Source organism: Achroia grisella, unplaced genomic scaffold (assembly GCF_030625045.1).
Source record: "Achroia grisella isolate CSIRO2021 unplaced genomic scaffold, CSIRO_AGI_Agris_v1 utg660, whole genome shotgun sequence".
In the NCBI taxonomy this organism is placed as follows: Eukaryota; Metazoa; Arthropoda; class Insecta; order Lepidoptera; family Pyralidae; genus Achroia; species Achroia grisella.
Genome location: NW_026712984.1, coordinates 3,758,564 through 3,783,102, shown reverse-complemented (window position 1 = coordinate 3,783,102; position 24,539 = coordinate 3,758,564). Strand labels below are relative to the sequence as shown.

General features: G+C 32.8%; 1 protein-coding gene across 1 annotated transcript; it reads left to right on the top strand.

Moving 5' to 3' along the window:
- Positions 1-240: 240 nt before the first annotated feature.
- LOC131849891 (sodium-dependent noradrenaline transporter-like) lies at positions 241-20,191 on the top strand. Its single transcript, XM_059200031.1, has 20 exons — positions 241-334; positions 4,561-4,622; positions 6,264-6,371; positions 6,940-7,111; positions 9,507-9,554; positions 10,179-10,259; positions 11,372-11,494; positions 11,926-12,057; positions 12,460-12,522; positions 13,736-13,916; positions 14,498-14,631; positions 15,392-15,531; positions 16,375-16,478; positions 17,068-17,192; positions 17,343-17,455; positions 17,830-17,967; positions 18,597-18,696; positions 18,892-18,992; positions 19,539-19,706; positions 20,093-20,191. Exons 1-20 carry the CDS (start codon positions 274-276, stop codon positions 20,189-20,191), a joined length of 2,253 nt encoding a protein of 750 aa, XP_059056014.1. The 5' UTR covers positions 241-273.
- Positions 20,192-24,539: the final 4,348 nt, after the last annotated feature.

The window sequence follows — 24,539 nt, the reverse complement described above, 5'->3', positions numbered from 1 at the left end:
AATATTATTTTTATAATTTTTTGATTGTTATTGTTAATTAAGGTACAATGATACTGACGTACCAAAATAATGATGGAAGTCTTTAAATAAATTAAGAAATAAAAGAAAAACAATGTATGTAAGATGCAGTTAGGGCTGATCTGTTTCTGCAGCTCCTCCGGCATGTTTACGGAATTTTCTAAGCCTCATATATTTAAATAAATTGCATGTTAATATGCCATCTTGTTGAAACAGATCTCACAGTATGAAGAAGTGGCGAGAGTAGCAGTCGGTATGGCGGGAATGCCCATTCTGGGTAACAGTGTCGGCGCCGGGGAGTTTCGCGACGGCCGAGGTAAATATATTCGTTTATAACAGAAACGTGCGTGTAATGAAGAGATTTTAACGCATGGTTTAACGCCTTTACACGTACGCTTCAAAAGCGTATGCAGGACTGTGTTCAGTCAGTCACACCTATCTGTACATACGAGTAATACAACAAACAATTAATAATAAATAATGTTTTTAATGTTTAAGTAATTTTCATAGTTTATTTAAGTAAAAAATGTACGGATACAACTTAGGCTAGGGGCACGAACTTCGGCCCAGGGTGTCGGAATTAGTAGTCCTAAGACTCGATATCATTAAGTAAATCACGCTTGAAATTCCGACGCCCTAGGCCGAGGTTCGTACCCCTAGCGGTGCCTTAAAGTAGTATCCGTCAGGTAGGAGTTGGCCTTCAGCTACATTGGAAGTTTTTTGAGTGCCATTTTTGTCTAGTAAAGCTGTAAAAACAAGCTAAGGCCAACAACATTAGAATAATAAAAAAAAACTTTTGATTGACATTTGTCTTTATAAGTAGTCTTCCTTTGGTAAGTATTACATAATAGTGTAGCACTGGTTTAATATTGTCTTAATAAAGAAATACTTGGTTAATCCAAGTAAAAAAGATATATTTTTTATTTATATATTATTATGATCTGTGGTTAATAAATGATATATCTAATACATGAAACAGACTAGTTATATTCTAAAATTAAATTTATATTTTAATACTAACTTGGGCCCAATTAATGTTCTAATATTAATTAAGATATTGTCTTAAATAATTTTAATCTGTTATCCTTATTTTTATTTTATTATTAAATATAAAACATCCTTGTAAAGTCATGATTTGTTACAATGTCAATAAACTTGAAATGATGGTCGCTGATGCCGGGGGCACATGTACCCACTGAAACTCCCCGACCCATTTCGTAGAGTTGCCGCGAATGTCTAAAAGTAAATAGATGTTAATACGTGGGACATATTGACTCTCAACCTCAAAGACCATTGTGACATAGTTAAAATGTAGAATGTCGTCTATAGGGGGCAATTGTATAAGTATCTATTAAAGTAAAATGTAAATTACAATATAGTAGAAATGTAGCTAAATATTGGTACAAAAACGATACAAGAGAAAAACTTCAGAGACTATCAACGTGATACCAGAGAATAAAGAATAAGAGAGAGAGAGAATACGTAGTAAGTTAAGTTAAGTTAGTAAGTTAGTAAGTACCTAGTAGTTGAATTACTACCAATGTTACCTTTAAACGCTCCTTATTTTATGATAAATTCACCACGACGGGCTATTTGAGATAATACTCATCCTACCATTATTCTGTTCTGTTGCCCCGCCAGCGTATACAGTTAGTATATGTGATGTTACAATACTAAGACGGTGCTATCATCGCGTCGGTAGTAAGACCTTTACCAAGAACTGTGCTATTGATGTTTAATCGTAGCAAGCTTTTGTTGCTTTACCGGACTAATGACGCAGGCGAATGCGCAATGCCATGTTAAATGAACTGCCATATTTAGGAAGATCATCAATTGCTTGTATTTAATATATCAATGTCTTTCAACAACAAGTTTTTATTAAGGACTGGCGTTACTGAAAACAGGAGGTTGACCAGAATACCATTTAAAAATTCAATAGAAATACTTTAGCTGAATAAGTATTCTGAAGACGTACTAAAAGATTAATGGTCGTACCACTTAGGTACTCCATTTATTGCGCAGTTTTAGAATGAAAACAGAAACTGCAGTTAAATAAACTTGTCTACTAACTTACATATGTATAAATAGTAGATATTTATAAAGAAAAGTCGTTGTTTTTCGTTATTTTTTCCTCTGCTGTTTAATATTCTCATAAACTTAATAAAAGGTTATTCACTATACTTCCATTGTGTTGTTGTTTATGAATTTAGGTTATTTTTTATGTTAATAACTAGCCAACCCGCGTAATGTTTTAGCAATATTTTTTATTGCAGTTCCGCTCCTATTCATCGTAGCATGATATTATAGAGGCCTAGAGCCATCCTTGATAAATAAGCTAAAATAATTTTTGAAGTGGGTTCAGTAGTATGCAGATTTCCCCGAACATAGAAATTTACAAATTTTACTCCTTTGTAATTTTAGTGCCATCCTATCTCGATCTACTTATGGATATATAGTAAGTATGACGTAGGCCGTATAACTTGTATGTATATAATATAGATAAAATCTAAATTCGTTCCGGGTTTAGAAGAAATAGATACGTGAGTCGATAAATAGAGAAATGAAAATAGATAATTTAAATACTTTAAACAATTGCATAATGCACAGAAATGTATCCTACCTTCCGACTATAAACTAATACCTGCGTAAGTTTTGTGTTTGTGATTATCTAGAGGCTGGCGGTGACAGGTGAAATGCGAATGCAGTTATTGTGTATAAATTAATTTTAATGAGGTAACAGTTATGGTTTTGTTTTCCAATATATTGGCCTCAAAAATTCTAGTATTACCTAATTTTTTTATTTTTTAATTTACACAGGAAAAGTTACATAAATTAAGAATAATTAAATAAATGAGAAGTACAAAAGCGAGCATATCTCTAAAAATAATTTTTCAGAAAAACTCAATATTTCTTTCTGATTATCCGTAGGAAATTAAAATCATTAATTAAAATAAAAATAGTTCTTCTATTTTTGTTTTTATATATTCCAAATCTTTATATAGTATAAAACAAAGTCACCGCTGCAGTGTGTTCGCTTATATCTTTTAAGTTACGCAACGGATTTTAATGCAGTTTTCAGCAACAGATAGAGTGATTGAAAAGGAAGGTTTATATGTATAATACATGCGTGTTATAGTAGATAACGAGTTATGAAAATCAAATGCTGTGAGAATTTCGTAATAGAACATTAATAGATAAATGTTTTATTAATAAACCGTATACAAAAAGGCAGAGAAAAAATATTTCAAGTCTAGTGGCGCCTCCGAATACGTACAGTTGTACATTTATTTATGACCAGCTTACCCTTTTCTCACTTTGTTGGGCGGTAAACATTTTTACTTGTGATGAAATTATGATTGTGGTTCGGTTAGTACTGAGTGCTATGATTTATTTCCTGACTACCAAAAGAAATCTAAAAGTCACTGACTTTACTGTAGGCTTTATCAAGCATTTTCTCTAGAGTTTTCGTTAGAAACATTTTTGTTTTTATCATGCAAAAGCCTTTACATTTTTCGAATTAATGTACAAGCTAATGACAATCACAAAAAACGTGGTTTTCTATTGGTGTAAGTATGTTCAAAATTGGTTTAGTAGAGCCAGTATCTATAATAATAATAAGCTCACAAAATTTATCTCTTTATAAAATCTGTACAATTTTCAGCGAATATGTTGTTAAATAAAGCCAAAATAAAGATATTTTATGTTTGCTCTATTAACAACATATTCGCTGTAAAATTAATAGTAATTTTTCAGAAATAAATAGACACGCATAATTACTATTTTATGGATTATACGTAAAGATACAAGTATAGTTGTATACAAATATAGTTCAATGTGTATGAATGTATATGTGTATGTATGTATATTATTGTATATGTATGCAATATATACGCAGTCATTGCAGTGGGCGGGTCTCCTATATTGGATATTGTGAAGTGCCTGACGTACTGTTTGTTTAGGCATCCCCCTATAGTCCAGTATAGCATATTCAGTTTCTTTTTTCATTTGATACCATATAAAATCACTCATGTCTAATTAATTGATATAATATAATATAGTACAGCTTATTTATGTCTAAGTATAACGATAGTAAACTCTGCAAACACTGCAGTGATAAACTTCTAGTAATAAGTTTTTATTTTATCTCCAAAACAAATTTCATGAATCCAGTTTCAGATTATGATGGTTTGCATATGTATTTATAATAAACTGTGGGTTCTGTAGTCCAGCACACCTCTTTCCTCGATGGTTCCGATGGCAGCGGGTTCGATTCCTCGCACGGTACAAATATTTATATTCGTAGTGTGTTCGTTTTTGCATCAGTCTGGGTGTTTTCTATACATATACAAAAAATACATACATATGCATATACAAAAAAATATTTAAGTATTTATATCACCGATCAAAGTATCACCGACCATCAGTACCCATAAAACAAGGTCTTAAATTGACCACAAAAATTCATTATTGATTGTATCACTAATAATGTCTTCAAGTAAATCTTCAACTTAAGTATTGTCTTATATTTGAACGTTGTTTCAGAAGCAAGCAACAGGTCGTCGAGCAGCGGTTCCCGGCGCGGCTCCTCACCCCACAGGCCACAGGTATGTCTCATCTTGATCACTACTAATATTACCAACATTAAAGTGTGTCTGTCTGTATGTGTTTTTTTTTAATTATTCTAATGGCCGCAGCTGGCCTTTACAATAAACGATAGTGGGCGAGTGCAGCTGAAATGAAGAAATTTATTGGTTACAAAACTGGTACATAGTAGATGATATTTATGTTATATAGCTCTTACTTTTACTCTCAATTTAGAAATAATATACAAATATATCAAGGAGTTCACTACAGTGCTGAAGTTATGTTGTTTTAGTTAAAAAAATATGTGCTATTAAAAACATACCTGAACATTAACTGTGTAATATTGTTTAATGTTTATTAATTAATCCAAAATTCTATTCATTTATATTATAATATATCCCTTTACCTTTTTATGAGAAGAAAGATAAAGGGTCTGGAAATGACAATCGTCATATTAATTTCGTATTTCTTTTATAAATAATAATATTTTATTAATTACGCGTTACATGCGGAGTTTTCTCTACATTTATACCAGTATAATAATAACGAGATTCTACTATTATGTACACTATGGTCTTAACCCTCATTCCATTATGAATAGTATTACGTTGGATTTAGTCTGAAAGAACAAAGACAGTATAATAAAAGCAAAACCTGAATAGACAAAACCATGTTAATTTAAACTCATCATTTGCTTGTGTTTCTCACATTATTTAACAGAATAATATAATAATAATAATAATCTCAGGACAATTCACACATCGCTATCTACACCCAAGTTAAGCTAGCTAAAGCTTGTGTTATGGGTACTAGATAACTGATACAAATACATTGCTATATATATTTTTTGTAAATACATACATATTATACATAGAAAACACTGAGAACGACAGAAACAATCATACTTCAAGAGTACAAACCCCGCACAACCCAAACATTGTATTCAAGATACAATGTTTGTGTTGTGCGGGGAATCGAACCCGCGACCGTCGGCAGTAAGGCGGTGTGTTAAACTGCTAGGCCACCGCGACCGTTGAATATCACCGATAAGATATGATAATATACTATATATTCTAATATTAAGAAGCACAAAAGGTTTTTATTTGCGTATTTTCATACAATTATTTATTGACTATTGAGCGAAAAGGGACTAGTAGCCCTTTGTTAGTAAAGCATTACACCTAGGATTAATAATCGTTAATTATTGGTGAATTCTCCATGATTGGTTACCTGACCTGTCCTTAATCCTTAGGCTCATCCAATCAAACGGTGCCCCGCCAGCGTATACTGTTATCGCAAGCGGATGGACTTTTCTATCACCACCCATTAAAAAAAAATCAAAGCAAGTGATTCTATAAAATAACTATACCACCAAGTCCATAGATTATTGTTTTTTATGTAATTGTGATGGCAAATAAACTGACGGGCTACCTTATGGTAAGAGGTAACAAGAGGCAAGACATGATCAGCTGGCATAACAAGAGGCAAGACATCTTAGTCCTCTGAAATGACAACGCACGAGTTGTATCACGGATATCACTTGATAACGTGATGTCCGTAGATCACGTTATCATGTGACATCCGTGATACGACTCATTCGTTGTCATTCCATAGGACTAAGATGTCACGCTTCTTATCCTGTAATTTCTTATTATTCATAGGATCACAATGGGGGAGGAGTGGACAAGGCAGATATCTCTGTACCGGCCAACAGAGCGAGGCTGAACTATGACAGCGATGTATATCATGATAGTAAAGTACCTATTATGGTTAGTAGAATTATAATTTTAAAATATAGTAATAAATAAAGAAGGTTATCCCTAGTAATTAGTAATTTACAGAACGCCATCTAGATTTATACTAAGTAGAGCATGTACAATAAAAACTAAACTCCTTTTTGTAAATATAGTACAAACCGAATATAATGACATCGATTACATATCCTATAATAATTAAAGGGTAGTTGTTATTAAATGTTTTTTGATCTTTGATGTAAATTTATGTTTAATCTTATCTGGGTGTCCTCTCATTTGAATTGGGGAGTCCCACACATTTACGTACCACACTTTATCAATAATTGGTCAGCTCTTGGTCATTTAGGATCACTCGTAAAAAAACTGTCATCCGTCGCCAATGAGATTGTAGGTTACTGATCTATGAAACCGAGTATCGTTCGTAATATATTTTGTTGTTGTAACGTTTATTTGATTAACAATAATCAAAAGAAGAGCTCTGCCGTTAAAACCTTGAGTTATGAAGCTCTGGCCCAATGTGTCCAAAATTCAGTAAGATTTTCTTTCCAAATTTACAATAGTTTAAAATTAATTTTATACCCAGGCATCTCTCAGCGGAGGCGGGGTGGTGACCCATACAGCACCTTCTTACGAAGAGCAGCGCGCCAGTCCAGCGCTTCTCAGTCGGGGCACGAGCGGCAACAGTGGAACTCCTGGCGCCCGCAGTGTACGAGACGACGGCTACTGCTCTGCTAGTAGTACGCCCAGAGCATTTGGTAAGCATAGATTTAATGTAGGAATTTAAAGATATAATTTCTAGAGGTAGACTGTAAAAATACCACTATGCGAATCTCAGTTAATTCACTCTCACTTTCATGCGGCTTGCGGCGAACAGATTGATTTGCAAGCTGTGTTTTGGTCGTAGAGTGCAGATTAGGTCTTATTCCTCTGGTATAGGAACGTATGAGTGGTATTGGAGGCGTAATATATATGTAGTAACGCGATAACACGCATTTTTTTTTTAAATGTTTTACAATTGACGGAATTAAAACATAAAAAAAATATAGCCAAATTGTACTGACAGAGTCGCGAGTAATAGTTGTTAAAAGTAACTTTGTGTTATTCAAAGTCGTTAAATAATGGTTAGGAGCCATTCATAAGTCACCCGTCCTTGTTACCTCCTAGTGAGGCTTCACATATTATTTAAATTGAACTGTTTTCGTTAATAAATCTAATTTCGTGTTTTCAGTTAATACTAAGTGTATGTAGTATTTTGAAATATGACACACGCAATTTTGGAACTCCGCCTCTTGTCACACAACGTCACACTTTGTCAACCCTACCTTATGCTCACCTTAAAGTGTGACGAAATTTATAAAAACCTTAACCTAACGATTATTATAAAATGTTTTACCAATTTATATTCCCGTTTCGACAGGATGAAAATGTCCTCAGGGTATTTAATACTTTAGCTTCAATAATAATCTTCTGATTGCCAATATTTATTATAGAGTCAACAGTTGTCTATCCAAAAAAATGTTGTAAGAAAAGTTGCTATAATATTTTTATATTTCGACCTTCGACCAACGTTCCTTGGGGAAATTTTCAATTACATGAATACTAGCACTGGATTAGAGATTTCTTATACCCTTTCAGTAATACCAAAAGTTTATATAGAATATTTCTTATTTATTTATAGTTATAAATATATTACATATAATTATAATACAAAGGTATATCCAAAATTGTGTCTATCGTATGTTGACACTTGAATACTTTTTTTTATAAATGTTGATGAAATTGAATATCTGCCTGAGCTAACGATATATGTTGCTCACCACCAGTTATGAATGATAGAATTAGAATAATGAAGCTAGAGCAGTCAGTCCATCGTGGCAAATTCATATGGCGTTATCCATAAAGTTTCCATTAGAACTCAACTACATTACTACTAAGGACCGCTTCAAAATCAAAATCAAATATGATTCTTCTTATCCTGTAATTTCACTGCCTACTTTTAACCGTACAATCTAAACATAAGAAGCAAGTTTGTGGATACGAATTATCAAGAAAAGCTTGTATGATATAATGCAAATGAACAAATCCTTAATACCTTATATATAATATAATAATAATAGGATTATATTTTGAGTTTTTAATAGGGGATTCTTTATCCATACACTTTCAGTTTGTGGATAAAGAATTCGCGGATAAAAGTATGGTATACATATAATAGACAAAGACATCTCATCACCTAGAATTAAATCATCTCCGTAGTGAAGCTATAAAGAAATAAACATGAAACGCATTCTTAAAATTCAAATTATCGATGAATACCGAAGTGCGCGGAATCCGTCGCCTTCATTTTTGAATGCCGATAGTCGGCACCTTGCGGAATTATTGGGAAATTTTTCCGCACCGGCATGCCATTATGCGGGAAACCAGGCCGAATTCCGGGGCATTATTAAGACGCGAGTGAATGAAGGGCATTTGTGCGCGGAAATGGGGGACAGTGGCCAGTTATCGGAAACTCATCGGCTATCGACACGGAGGTATTTAGCCTTTTATCTAGTACTAGTGCCCGGCCTGGCTTTGCCCGGGTGCTGTCTGACTTAGACGAAAAATGTTATATATTTCATTGTAAAATATTTTACTTTAAAAATAGTAAAATTTTGTCTCTTATCGATGCAGTGGTTTCGGAGTTTGTTTTCTTATCATTCATATCAAAATTTTCTCTCTCTCTTAATAATATTAGTAGGTATACCTAGACCTATGATCTATCCTGACAGTGCACGGGTACATATTATATTACGTACAAAGATAAATTAGGAAATTATCTGTAGAAAATACCCAATTACTAGAGTAAGTACGTATCTTATTCGTAGGAATAGACTCATAACGATTTTTAAAGGCAAACTAATGGCCCAAGATGGTTTATGTTATTGTAATTACTGTGGGATACCTATAATATATTTAATATTATTATATATACAGTTCATATAGTTACTGACAATAGAACTTTCTTGTTATTTAAAATTGCATAAGTATACTTTGGACAGAATAGTTCTTAGAGCAAATGCATTTTTTTATAATAGATAAAACTTGGCAAAATTACCTTATACTTTACTTTACCTTATTTAATTAGTTACTAATCTCTACTTTCTATTACAGATCACAAGTCAACAAAAGGATCCGTAGTGACATTATCATGTTACAAAAGTATGTAAAAATAAATCTATTTATGTACCTACAGATATTTTAAGAGCGTCGAAGCTACTGAGCTACGACGCTGAAAGTCCTTATATTACTAAAACTTATAGATCAAGACACCATAGTACAACGATTAAGTGTTAGAAATTTTGTTTTTCAAATTATATTTAGTCTAACGCTTCAGCACTCGTAGGAGATAACAAATCAAATTAATCCATTGAAGGAACATCGGCATTAACTAAGCTTCCATGTAGGATTTAAAAAATTAAAGTGACTGTAGACTTGTGAAATGTTATCTTGTTGCGTATGCCTTTGATTACCATACAGAGAATTTATATTTTGAAGGAATCTTATATAGTTTTTATGAGAATCAGTGATAATATTACCAATTACTAAACGGTAATTTACGTACCAGACATTATTAAGTATTATATGTTGAATAATGTAGCAATCAGTTACAATTAAACTTATTACTAATTGCTTACAAACATAACATACATATAACAATTTTAGAAAGTCGAAGATAACAAGAAAGGAAATAAATATCCTATCGGTTTATTAGTATTTATTAGATAGATAGTTCTTAACAAATAAGATTGTGAAAACGAATTTGATTTACAAATTTTCCCTCAGAGGAGCCGAAAATCCAAATCGAGGAGGAATGTTTCTATAACGAAAACTCTAAAAGAATCCGTGCTAATAGCATCAAAGCAGGTAAATATCATTTTCAACATTATAATCTTACTATCTTATTTTTACAATCTGTTTAGTCTTAAAATTTAATGTATTAATAGGACACTATTTCTCAGACAAACATTAGGGTCAATTGTTCTTACGTGTACTACATCAGTAGTTATTTCATTTATTATATTAACAAATTGTATACTATGATTAGTACTATAACAATCACCATGTTACTCGCATTATTTATTGTTGTTATGTATAAGTTATATTGCTGTAAATTTTCATAAAAATCCATTTTTGCGTGAAAGGGTAATAAACATCCATACATCCATTTATTTATCCATACGCACAAACTTTCGCGTTTATATTGTTAGTATGATCTATGTACAATCATTCTAAAACAAAATATTTCTTGGTAAATTTTGCCATGTGTGGAATGTATTTTCCACCTGACAATGTAATTGTGAGATATAGTGATGATTTAATAAAAATAGGATGCAAAATTAGATTTACCGCCGACGATAAGGTCAGCGGTAGGCTTGCCCCCTGCCACGTTGTATTCAAGATGACGAGCCCACGAGTGAAATGTGGGCATGTCATGTATTGCGTTCACTACACGATCGACAGTTCTTCTGACTTCTAACTACCCCATCTCGGATATTAGTCGTGACTCACATCATTACATTATACATTATTTTAGCTGTGACTCTAGATTTTATATTTGTTACTAAAAATCTAACTCTTGAGACAACTACATCATATGCATTTTGTGTTATTTTCTAATAGTTATGTGTACTTATTATGTCATGATCATAATAAATTACATACATTACTGATTTTAAGAAATCTTCAAAAATATTTTTTTTTTTATTTTCATACAAGTTCATTTGGTATATGTACATTGTTTTGTTCAATACTTATTGATTGAATGTGCTAATATCAGGAACTAGTGGATATATTATAATTGTGAAATTATTTTAATTAATATTATAAATTGCCCATTTATCGAGATTAGCTATAGGCTATATAATATCATGCTATAACCAATAGAAGTATAGCATAATGAAAAATGTTGATTCTGTATTGTAATAATGTTGTCTCTTAAGTGACGCCAGCGAAATTATTAATTTTATACACTTCAGAACCAAACGATGGTCGAGAGACGTGGGGGACAGGTGCAGATTTCTTGCTTTCCATCATCGGCTTCGCAGTCGATTTGGCCAACGTGTGGCGGTTTCCTTACCTCTGTTACAGAAACGGAGGGGGTATGTAATGTTTTTTCTGTAGCAGTAGAAGAAATAAAGAATAATTTTGAATATAGAATATTACATCAGCTGCTGCCAGCGTCCACCTGATGTTTTTACGCATTTTTACCTCCCACGGTTTCCTCTTGATGATACGATCAAGGGGACGCGGTGATTTTTTGACTAACCATTTCCCACCCCCACTCAAAATTACATATATTTTTAATACCTATAAAGAAACTTACAATATTTAGAATATGATTTTTAAATATAGTAAAATATAGTAGTATAAACTAATTTTATTATAAAAAAGTCAAGATTCCACTACATGCCGCTACACGTGTACACGAAGAAAAAATAAATACACGTGTTGTCTTACTACAAACTCTCTCTCACTGCAAACTACTCTCGTTTTATACCTCTCACTGTATATAAATGTTTTCATTTCATAGGTGCCTTCCTCATTCCATACACTTTGATGTTGATCTTCGGGGCAGTACCTCTCTTTTACATGGAACTGATACTTGGGCAGTACAATCGTCAAGGGCCGATAACATTGTGGAAAATTTGCCCATTGTTTAAAGGTAAAATATTTGTTACTATCGCATACGTATAATTAGGAGAAATCACGGAATCTTAGCACGGTTTATTTATTTTTATCGAATTCTCGATATTTTAACCGTCTTGATCACGGGTAAACTGTAGAGCTGTAGTGAAGTAGATAAATGCTATGTAGAGTTAAATGCTATAAAATCTTTTATTGACAGACATATACGTCTACCTTCACACGTCTTTGTTCGTTTGAAACTGTAAGTTATAATTAAATGTATTTAATACTATTCTAGAAATATTATACTGTTTTTTTGAGAGAGAGAGTTTTCTCGTCCTCAGAGTAACGATTTATTGTACTCGCATGAAATGAACAAACAAGCTGTTAGATTAAGGACGTAGATTTGAATTTTTTAAGTGAAACTTATATATTTCAGGTGTTGGATTCTGTGCTGTGATGGTAGCGTTTTACGTCTCATTTTACTACAACGTTATAATCGGTAAGTTTTGTTTAAAATTTTGATAATAAATCCTATTTCGTTACTCAACGAACGTATGTTTGGTGAAATATCAATTTGGATGCAAGCCAAACTGCGACCATATGATAAATATTAAATTTTATCAACAGCAACTCGATTACAGCCCAATCAACCTTGTAAATCGATTCAAATATTGAATGTATATAAAGCGTGAATATGTGAAAAAAATCACAAGTAAAACTTGCTTGTTTAATTTTTGATGTAGACTCTCTGATTTATTCCCCATCAAATTCAAACGGGGATCGAAATTACGATGGTCAGAGCCTAGATTTGAACCCCTAGCAGTACACTTAGACTAAAGTCGTAACGTCAGGCAGGTGAAGCTATCGTCCTGTGAATCACTAAAGGCCAGCTGCGGCTAACAGCATTAGAGTAATCCAAAGAAATCTTTGATGTCGGTATAGAAATATAGTTCTTTATATGGTTTATCAAATTACGTGTTATTTTTCGGAAGTCTACTTCATTCCCTAATTATTTTGTTTAATTGCGCTTCCATGTGTCGCATTCCATTAAGTAGTGATGGTCAGGTTAACATTTTGGACAGGTTCCATTAAGTAGTGATGGTCAGGTTTCGCACTGAATATTTATGGCCTCATGAATTAAATGAAATAATATAAATCCATTAAGTAACAGAAATATAGGCCATTTTTAACTAATTTAAAACGCTATAATAATTTTTATTGGTTATAATCATCTGGATAGAAACCATTGTATAAGTTCTACCTATTTTTGCATTCAAGTAACGTTTTAGAAACTATGTATCCATTTTGAGGGTTTATAACACTGAATTTACAAGCTACAGAGCTAAGTCAGACACAGGAGCGTCTCAGTTATCAAAATTAGTAACGTTATAGGCTCATGTCACCTAAAGACGTGATGTCCATGTTCGTGATTATACTTTTAGGCGTTGGTTGCCACTTTCCATCAGGTAAACCAGTTTGTTTGACCATAAGGGTTTTTTTTTTGGGATTTCGGCTATTGTCAGGTCCTTGGACCTGTAGCACTGCGACCCACATAGATCTATTGTGCTCGCCCTTTTGCAGAGTCCGCTTCCTAGACCCGTCAGGGATAAGAATTGAAGGATATTCTAAGGAGCGATGATTTTTATTTCCTCGGGATAGAGTTAGTGTGCCATAAGGGTTACGTAACAATTACAGTGTAAATTGTTCAACAGGTTGGGCATTCTATTTCCTGATGTCATCAGCGCGCTCTGAGCTTCCGTGGGTACATTGTGATAATGCATGGAACACAGAACAGTGTTGGGACGCCTCCCGGCTGAATGGCACTAACAAAACCGATGACATTAAGTACCAGGGCCCTCTCTCGCATTTCACGCCCGCTTCGGAGTTCTTTCAGTAAGTAATCGGTTCAATTCTCACGTTATTACTGCTGTTTATGTCTATAGGCGTTAGTTATTACTTAGGAGCTATTCACATGAATTACGTTACATAAGTTTCATGATTTTTGATAGGATCCTTATCATAGTCATATCTGTAAGATTCCGGCCTCCTAGTTTGACGACACAGTTTGAAATTTGGCCCAAAATTATACATTTGATATTGAAATATGACGTCACGAAATGTAGCTCCTGCTAGTCACATAATATTCACTGTCTCGACCTCCCTTCTTCAAGTTGTGACGTAATTTATATGTAGATAGCACTTTACCGTCAGGTGGGACGGCAGCTTGTTTGTCAGTATATTTAAAAAAGTGTTCAATAATCATCTTGCAATACAGCACAATATAGGTATAAATATCACAGTACAAAAACTATTTTTTTTAAACTGTGATTGATATTTGACAACATCGTCTGCCTGCCGCCATGTGTTTTTAGAATCGAAACACAGCTTAAAAAAGAAGCTACTTGACCTTAATCAACTGAAATAGGTGAGACAGATATAACTCGTTGCTAATTTTAATTTCTATTCTATTACAGTCGTGCTGTCCTCGAGATGCAACATTCAGAGGGCTTGAACGACTTAGGCTTTCCAAAATGGCAACTGGCAATCTGTCTGGGTTTGGTGTATGTTACACTCTATTTATCTCTTTTTAAAGGCGTTAAAAGTTCAGGTTAGTGAAAGTTGTCATATATATATATTTTATTAATAAGATAGATAGATAAATGCCTTAATCATCAATTACAAATATATAACATAAATGAGATAAAGAAATACAAATTAAAAAATGGAGTTGGTTTGGTGTCGCAAAGATCAAGAGGCAGCCAACTCAGCATAAAGCTACACTAGTTACAGATTTATCTGTAGCTTTACAGCGCTGATATTCCGTTGGCTCCCATAGTTAAATATATTATTATATTGCAGTAAATACATTAATAAAATATATTTGATACACTAAGAACAAGGTCTATCAGTTTCAGTCTAGTTTTTACCACGATACAGTGGCACATGTGTGTGTGTGTAGTGGCACTAGACTGAGTTATAACAATATTTGAAGTTGTATAATATCCATTTGGCAGGTAGGTATTTCAAATTTGATTTTTGTAATAATTGGAACATGTTTACTTCTATCAATATACTTTACATATTATCTATATGAGTTGCAATATAGTGGCTCAGTGGGTAGTCAGTTGACTTCACAATCGACTCGTCCCATGAAGGTCTAAGCTAAACTCTGTAATTTGTTGATGTTTTGATATTTTATATTGAGTATGGATTATGTGATATACGTTTGCGGGGGATTCTTCAGGTATCAACCAGGGGAACCGCGTGGAGGTTGACTAGACATGGTGTCGCTAGCTATGTGATTACTATTCCCTTTACTAATAATCCCCTCTCGCGTACATTTTGAAGCTGAAAATACGTCTGTACAGGTAAAGTGGTGTGGATGACTGCTACCATGCCTTACGTGGTACTTTCCATATTGCTTGCGCGGGGACTTCTATTGCCGGGCGCTACACGAGGCATCGCCTACTACTTGCAGCCTGAGCTGACTAGATTAAAGGATACTCAGGTATATATCTAGTACATTGGGAGCAAAAATAATTACATATTGGTATCCCACAGATGGAAAACGCAGATCAGGCAGATGAAGTAAAAAATCGTGCGACGACATAGTACAAATATCGAGAAAAGTATGGAGTACAGTTTCAAGAGACAGACTCTTTTGGAGGAGGTTTTTTCTACTTGCGATTAATATGCATTTATTATATGATTACTATTGCAAAAAATATAAACAGAGGAATCACGGGCATCTAAATCATCTAAAGTATTTAACAATTGTAGTACTGAGACCTCTCAGTAACCTTGAAGACCTAAGCTGTGTCCACACTTTTCGATGGTATATCCTTACACATTTCCCATTCCACCCCATATTTCACTTACGAAATCGAAAGGGACAATTGCAGCTCGGTCTGATTATACCCGTATAAACAGCGGAATTAGTGATTTCATATCTTAGTTAATAATATTTCTTATTAAATTATTTCTTCCCTTATTTAAATATTTCTTCTCCAAAATTAAACAAATTTTAATGACTTCTTTAAGAATAATAAAGGAAGAAAAAGAAACACATAATAGGCATAGCGAAAGGTCGCTAAGGTCTTTTTTCATTTGTCAATTTTGTATGTGAGACGTCTAATTTTGTATGACATTTGAATCCTTATATGTTTTGAAATAATTATATCAACAAAAGGATATATATATGTATAAAATGTAAATTTTGTGGAATAAATAGACTCTCGTATGAATCCAAGATAACAGAGGAATACGATTGTGTTGTAAAATAGTTTATCCGCCCGCGTTTACCTAAATAATGGAGACTAGTGTAGAATATATAATACAATAACTATTTCAGGTGTGGGTAGATGCCGCCGTTCAGATCTTCTACTCAGTCGGCGCCGGTTTTGGAGTTCATCTGTCATATGCGAGCTACAATACTTTTCACAATAACTGTTACAGGTAATAATTGTTTTGAATATATTTTCTGTTTTGGATCCACTAAAATAACGTAAGTGCTTAGGTACTTCAATAACTACTTAGCTTTATTTTTCAAGAAGAGATTATTAAGGTTCCTCAAAGGTCAGTGTTTCAGGCGTCTATAGGCTACAGTAACCGTTTACCATCAGAAAGGCCGTATGCTTCTTTGTCACCATCGTAGCATAAAAAAAAATACTTTTAGTGTACACTTTTTTTTTACGTTAAAACTAAAGCCTCAAACAAATTAATTTTAATTCTTGGAGTGTTTTGTCACTTTCTTTCAAATGGCGAAAACGGCAGGAGAGAAAAGAACAATTATTTTGTGGTACGTTTGACTCTTTTATAAATGGGTAATTACTAATTTACATACATATATTATGTATGTACGTACATTTATCGGGTAGGCGTCTTTAAGGATCACAATTATAATGTTTATTATTAATTACTCCACAATATTAAACAAAATTAATTGACCTATTATAAAATTATTAAAATTAATGAACTTAAAGTATCTAATAAAATAAAATTAAACAGTCTGACTGTTTAATTAATTTTTGGTTTTTACTTTCAGAGATTGCTTGGTGACTACCCTTGTGAATTGTTTCACGTCATTTTTCTCCGGATTCGTGATCTTCACGTATTTGGGGTTTATGTCCCATAAACAGGGTGTGCCGATATCGTCTGTGGCTACAGAAGGTAATATAATTACTGATTTTATGTTAACACTAGCAAAGCTAAACAATTTTACTTGTCAATTTTTATTATATTATGTTATCTGTGGTTTTTATAAAAAAAATAGGGTGAAAATATTTAGAAATTTCATCTTATCTTTATTATTATTTTCAGGACCGGGACTAGTATTCCAAGTGTACCCCGAAGCGGTTGCAACTCTACCAGGAGCTAGTTTATGGGCTATGCTATTCTTTTTTATGCTGATCATGCTCGGTTTGGATTCTGGGGTAATTTATTTTAAATTCGTTATTGTTGTTACATATCTTATTATTGATATTAATACAAATTTCCAAAATGCACGCACTTCATAACAACATCTTCTGTGAAATTTGGATTGTAATTCCTTCAACCATTTTTATGTGGAACATGACAATTGACTGAAACAGACTTAGCTTTATCCTAATTATTATTTTATGCTTATTTTTTAAGTAAAGATGATAAATATGAAGATAAAGATGCTTGCCTTAGTCATTAATTATCACATGCACTGCATTCACATCATGAGCACATCACACACTGTGACGTCACTGGGTTGTTCCACGTTTCTCCCATTCCTATGTATATTCCTAAATATATATAAAATTTTAATTGTTTTCATCAGATGGGAGGTCTGGAGTGTGTGATCACAGGTCTACTGGACCAAGCTCGGGCTAGTGGAGCGCACTGGCTACGTCGAGAGCACTTCACTCTGTTTGTTGTCTGCGTATCGTTCTGCGTAGCTTGCATCAACGTAACACCGGTAATGTTTTCTTATAATATTATATATAGCGTCGACCCCTAAAAATGGGATAAATGATGATGCAGTGGTCTGCAGTGGTCTCTGGTTTAAAAAGTACTAGTCTTCACCTTAGCTGCTAGGTGGATGAAATACAACCACCAAGCAGCTTACTTTATAAGCTGTGTTTCGGTATATTAAATTACTTTATTAATTTATTAATAAATTGTAAGAGGCATGTCATCTTAGGAATTAGTGGTATCGCAGGTGTCACATGATAACGTGATGTCCATAGTGTAGTTCAATAGCTTATATAGTCGTTGGTTGATATCCAATTATGCCGTTTAACATGTGCGCCGTAAACCTGTTTGCAATTTCAATTACATTAAAAAAATCACACACATAAAATTCGCTCTCTCTAAGAACTATTACTATCTATAGGCGATTTCGTGTAATAGGGGAGTTGTATAAATGATAAACTACGGGAAGCCATAATACATATTTTCGTGGAGCAAGAAAACCGAGGAAAAAAAAATGGACATAAAAATAAAACGCAAAAAGAGCGTGGACCTTCAGTCTATGGAAAAAAAGGGTGTAACTAGAAAAAAATCTTTAAGAGTTGCTATTTAACTTGTTTTTGTCATATTTTTCAGGGTGGCATCTATATGTTCCACTTACTGGACACGTATGCAGCTGGTATATCCCTGCTTTGCTCAGCACTCTTTGAGGCGGTCGCTGTGTCATGGTTTTATGGTAAGACTCTGTTAATTGCGTAAAATTTTTCTTTTTATAAACTTTATTTCATTTGTCCAAATTTTTACTAATATATATTTTTGCTGCAACTTAACCAGCGTGTTCCTTTGCTTCCCTTGGAAAGTTCATTAAATCGTTTTATTATTGAACAGTAAGTCTTAGAATTTTCGTTATTAATAAAAAGGTTTGTTTTAGGATTGAAAAGGTTTTCTGATGACGTGGAAGAAATGCTTGGATTTAGACCCGGGATTTACTGGAGAATATGTTGGAAATTTGTCAGCCCTACTTTTATAATTGTAAGTAATAAAAAATAAATTAATATTAATTCACGGCAGTTATCCTAGATGGGGTAGTCGGAGGCATTGTCAACTGTGACTTATCATTTGACATGCCTACATTTCGCTGCATATTTGATCCCAAAAGCCACGTTGTTTCGTGTCTGTGGTAGGAGAAGAGTCGACCACAGTCCTTCGGTTTAATGTGGAAGATTATCGGTGTTTTGCATTACCAGAGAATTGGAAGTATAAATGGAAACGCATAGTTTTTGATCAAAAAATATTATAATCCAAAATTACTTATTTGTAACAAAAGGTAATTTTAAAAATATTTGAGAGAAAAAGGTAATATGCTGTTGTCAAAAAAAAACTATTGTAATATTAATAGAATCTCTTTCATGTACCTTTTTCTTCTTCTTATCCTACTCTAATAAAGAGTTTATTATTATTACCTACATTTTATATCATACTTTATTCCACATGCATGCATTCCACACTTTATATATCTACATTTCAATACCGTACGGTAAACAAAGTCATCCAAACATACAAACCTTACTGCATCAGGGCGTAGTGGTCTTCGGCTTGCTGTATCAACAACCGCTCCAGTACCAACACTACACATACCCGCCGTGGGCTGTAGTGCTCGGCTGGGGACTGGCGTGCTCCTCTATACTGATGATACCCATCGTCGCTGTGTACAAGATCGTAACCACACCAGGAACCTGCCGGCAGGTAGGTAACAGTATAAGACGATGACTGTTGGGATAAGACGGGTGCCAAGACAAGTAGTTCTGTTGCTGTTCATGTATATAGGCGGCATCAGTAGTCTAGCGGTTTAACACACCGCTTTACTTCCGATGGTCGCGGGTTCCATTCCTCATGATGCATAAATTTATATTTGTGAGTTTGATTAAAAAAATATATATTTAATTATTTGTCATTATGTATCAGTTGTCTAGTACTCATAACATATGCTCTGTTTAGCTTGTGGCTAGATGACGCTGTGTGAATTATCCTAGGTTATCAGTTTGTGTCAGTTTGTTTATTAATGTAGGGTCATAAAAACATAGTAATAATAATTAAAAGTATACATTTTAATGTTTCAATAATTGTTCCAGCGCATAGCCTGCTGTATATCTCCAGAATCAGAGCATGAAGCAATCCGCGGAGGAGCTCCAGTCACTCGCTTTACTTGGCGGCATTGGCTCTACGTTTAATTTTAAATAGAATAGAAAATCTTAGAACTACTTAAATATCGACGATTCTAGATGTCGTATAATATATTCCAAAATTGTATTACGAAAGAAATGGTTACCTACTTTTATCGTTAGTATCTTCTAGTCTTGACGCGTGGTTGACGTTAGTTTTTTTCTAATATTACAATAAGTATGTCCACTAAATTATTTTCAGCATCAAAATATGTGAACACGACAAAATTATAAATTAATTTACAAATACGTATTCGTAATAAATGTAACATAACCATAGTGGTTATAAATTTAATTTAATTTGTGCGTATAAATTTAAAACTAACTCGGTTAAAAAACGAGTAGAATTATTGTTAAGAATTATCTTTTTAATAAATAAGCTATTGTATGAACCGCTTTGAAATAGTGTCAGTAAAGACAAAATTATGAACGCTGTAAACTTAGATAAAAATAACATACCGTAATACCTAAACGTAATCATAATTAAAAAATTAAACGACGTAGACTTTATAAAAGTCAACTTTCTAAAACTCCTGTCCTTGGTGGTGGACAGAAGTTTTATAAAGTATATATTTATTGTTTATTATTTATATTATAGTTTTATGAAGTTTTATAAAGTTAACAACACCAAATAGCTTACAAAGCAAGCTGCTAGGTGAAATTGGTGGACTAGGGGTTTTGTTGAAAGGAGTGAAATTACAGGATAAGAGGCATGACGTCTTACTCCGCCGGAATAGCAACGCCTAAGTGGTATCTTCGTCATAATCTGATATATATATAGGCGATGGCTACCACTTATCATCACCGTTAACTTCTTTACTAATTATTTAAAAAATTGATGTAGAAGTCTGTAGTGATGTAAATTATTCACTTTTGAAATTCTATTATATCTATAATTAGAATATAAATATAACTGAAAGAAAAAGAAATGTTTTGAGTTTCAATACCACGGGATCGATACGCCATTCGAAGCAGCAAGTATAGAAAATACAGTAGGTAATAGATCTCTGTCGCATCTCATTAACAATAAGTAGTAGTAGGTAGTTGTAGTTTGAAAGATAGTTATAAGGGCTAAATCAGCCTGTGTAAAAATCAATTTAGCAGGTACATACATCTAGCTAGATTAAGTGCTAAATGTACTAATTATTACTATGTGTGGTATATAAAAAAATCAATCAATGAACTGGTGGTAGGTACCTACAAGCTCAGATCAATCGGTCAAGTTAAAGCGACTGCATATATATGTATATATGTATGCAGCATATAATCATCAGTCGTTATGTTGCTCTAAGGCTGGTGTAAGACAGTCGGTTAGTCATCAGGTTCCTCGAATACCATTATGAGCAACCTTATTCGCTATATGACAACCTGACGATTAATCGGTTGTATGCGGCCGCTCTATTAGCCCATTACAGCGTGGTTGATTCGCTATGAATTTACCACGTTTGATTCTAGGGGGAATAACATGGAAGTCAACCTGACTACATGTCAGGTTCGATAGTCCCCATTACTAACAATATACGGCTAGGTACTTACACTCACCTGTCTTAATTTTGTTAGGACTTTAAATTAAATATTATTGAATGTCAAAATGTTGGTTCGACCTAGTTTGGACCAAATCGCGAACAAATCTGTGACAAATACAATAAATTTGTATTATAGCAATTTAATCAAACTGTATTTATACCTGAAAAATGTACACATATCTACAATAATAGATAAATATATAGTAGACAATATATATTCATATAATTTTTTAAGAATTATATTTAGAATATTTTTATATATAACTAGATGACACTGCAAACGTTGGTTTGCCATATAAATTAAAATCGCTATTAAAAAGTAGGGGTTGGTGATACGAGGGTGAAAATTTAGGCTTGTATGTATTTTTTAATGCCACATTATAAAAAAATGTTAGGGTTGGACAACCTTTATCTCTTAGAAAAATAGAGACGAGCCGATTCTCAAGCCTACTGAATATGGATATAAAATTTCATAAAAATCGTTTCGGAGGAATATGGTAGAATTATATATATAAGTAAACTTTTTAAATAAAAATTATACTGGAATATATAACTAACAGATAGGTTTTCTCTTTGCAGTTTTAGTTTTAAAATAATATGATAGGGCCTTATTTTTATAAAGGCGATATTACTAGTGGCGCGCCTAGGCTTAGCCTAAATATTCATAATTTTATTAATTATGTATATATAGCTTTCTCTATATAGTTATTCTGGTAAATATCTTACCTAATAAACAGTGCAAGAAGATCTTTTAAGAAAGCAGTTGATTCCCAGTTTTCCATAACAAAATCCTCTCTCTCTTTATCTCCTTATAACATAATTATAGATTGCATAATTATTTTCTATCATTATTTTAATGCGTTGCAATAAAATTTTAAAATTCTAAAACAAATCCATATTGTAGAAATGAAAATGTTTTGTGATTGTTTTATCGAAGAGAATAATTAATTAGTTATCTACTTATTAATAAATTTTTGTATCAAGTTTATATTAGGAGAATTTAGGTTTTTTTTATTTAGATATTTTGTATTTTGTAATTTAATGCTCCTTTGAGGTCACTATTAGGGAAAGTATTACAATATCAAATACATAAATACCTAAATATAATCAACATTGTATAATCGATGCAGTTTCTAAAAACCTAAAGAAATTTACGCTATTTACAAAAAATTATACACTGTGCTTATATGTACCAACATTTGATAATGTAATACCTCCTTATTATTAGAGAATGTAAGATCATTTTTAGTAGGTAGAAATAATACGTCTTTTCATTCGTAGATAACCCATATGGGTATGAAAAATGATGTGTGTATAGCATGCCAACGAGATTTTATTATCAATTTGAAATTTGTTTTTATATATTAAATAGACGATGTTTCTATGATATAGCTTCATATTAGATGTATAGTAGGTCCATGAAAATTACGCATTAGAAATAGTTACTTAAAATTAATGTAAAATAGATACCCTTTTCCCTTGTAGTGCTGTTGTACGTGTAGAGCCGAGATTACTTCGTATTTAATTCAGAAGGAAATGTATAAAATATATTATTATATTTAAGCAGTAAAAATAAACAGCATATTAGATTATTATTAGGTAAAAAGTAGAAGTCTTTTTAAATCCCGCCATTTTGTATTTTTTGCTGAAAGTGTTTAGTAAAATTATTTAAGTAGATATATTATTAGTATTATTATATTTATGGAGATTTATTTTATTGAAAATATATTTTATGAGAATGCTCCAGGCGAGTTAAAAATAAATTATATATTGTAAAGAAATGTTTTGTGCGATAAGTTAATAGAACATTGTAAATAAAAATAGTTACGTTGGAAACATTAGTAAGAATCAATGTAAACTGTGTTCATTTATATAATAAATGTGTTAGTTTAACTGTGTGTTATTTGTGTCAATTATTGACTACTAGCTGTGCCCGCAACTCGCATCCCTATGGAATAGTGTCCTTGAGCAAATAAAGAAAAAAACATTTAATAATGTAACGCAAAAAAAGCTACATAAAAAAGTTTCATCTGGGTTCTAGCCTAAAATATAAATTTTAAGTTTCTAGCTTTAAAAATGACGATATTTCTATACAACCTTTTATCTCCCCTTGTAACCCTTTACAACTCTTTTTTCTTTATTTATATTTAATTAACAAACCAAAAAATAACGATACTTCTATACAACCCTTCATCTTCCGTTTTCACCTCTCACGACCTTTTTTTCTTTATTTACACTGAAGCAACAGCTTTAGAACTAAGTTTCAAGGACTTCTGTCTCACCAATTCGAAACCAAAGCAGCTTGCTGTGTAATCTGTGTTTTAGTTGAGATATGGCAGTGAAATTACAGGGTACGATATGACACGTTAGTGTTCCAAAATAACAACACAAGAGTTGTTTTTAGTGAATTATATTGGTGTAGTACATCTGTTGGCGGTAACGCCGTATGCTAGCTCCAGTGGGAGATGATTAGTCTCAAACCATAGTTTGTGTGTTATGCATATTAGACAACTGATAGAAATAGTAAATATTATGCGAAAAAAACCCTGACCAATATAAACAATCATACCCATTAATTATGTTTCATGCGAAATATCGAACCCGCGACCATCCATAAAGCGGTGTGCTACATCTGTATACCACCGAGAGCTTATCAATTGATTTCACCAAGAACTAATGACGATTTCATATATCGGTGATTTTGATACCCTATCAACAAATCACATTGCTACATTGAATTGAACTGTTAGTCTCAATGTCTTATGCCCAAAAATCAAATTACTGTTACTATAGGAGTTACATGATTTTTTCCTTGGTGCTGTTAATACTAA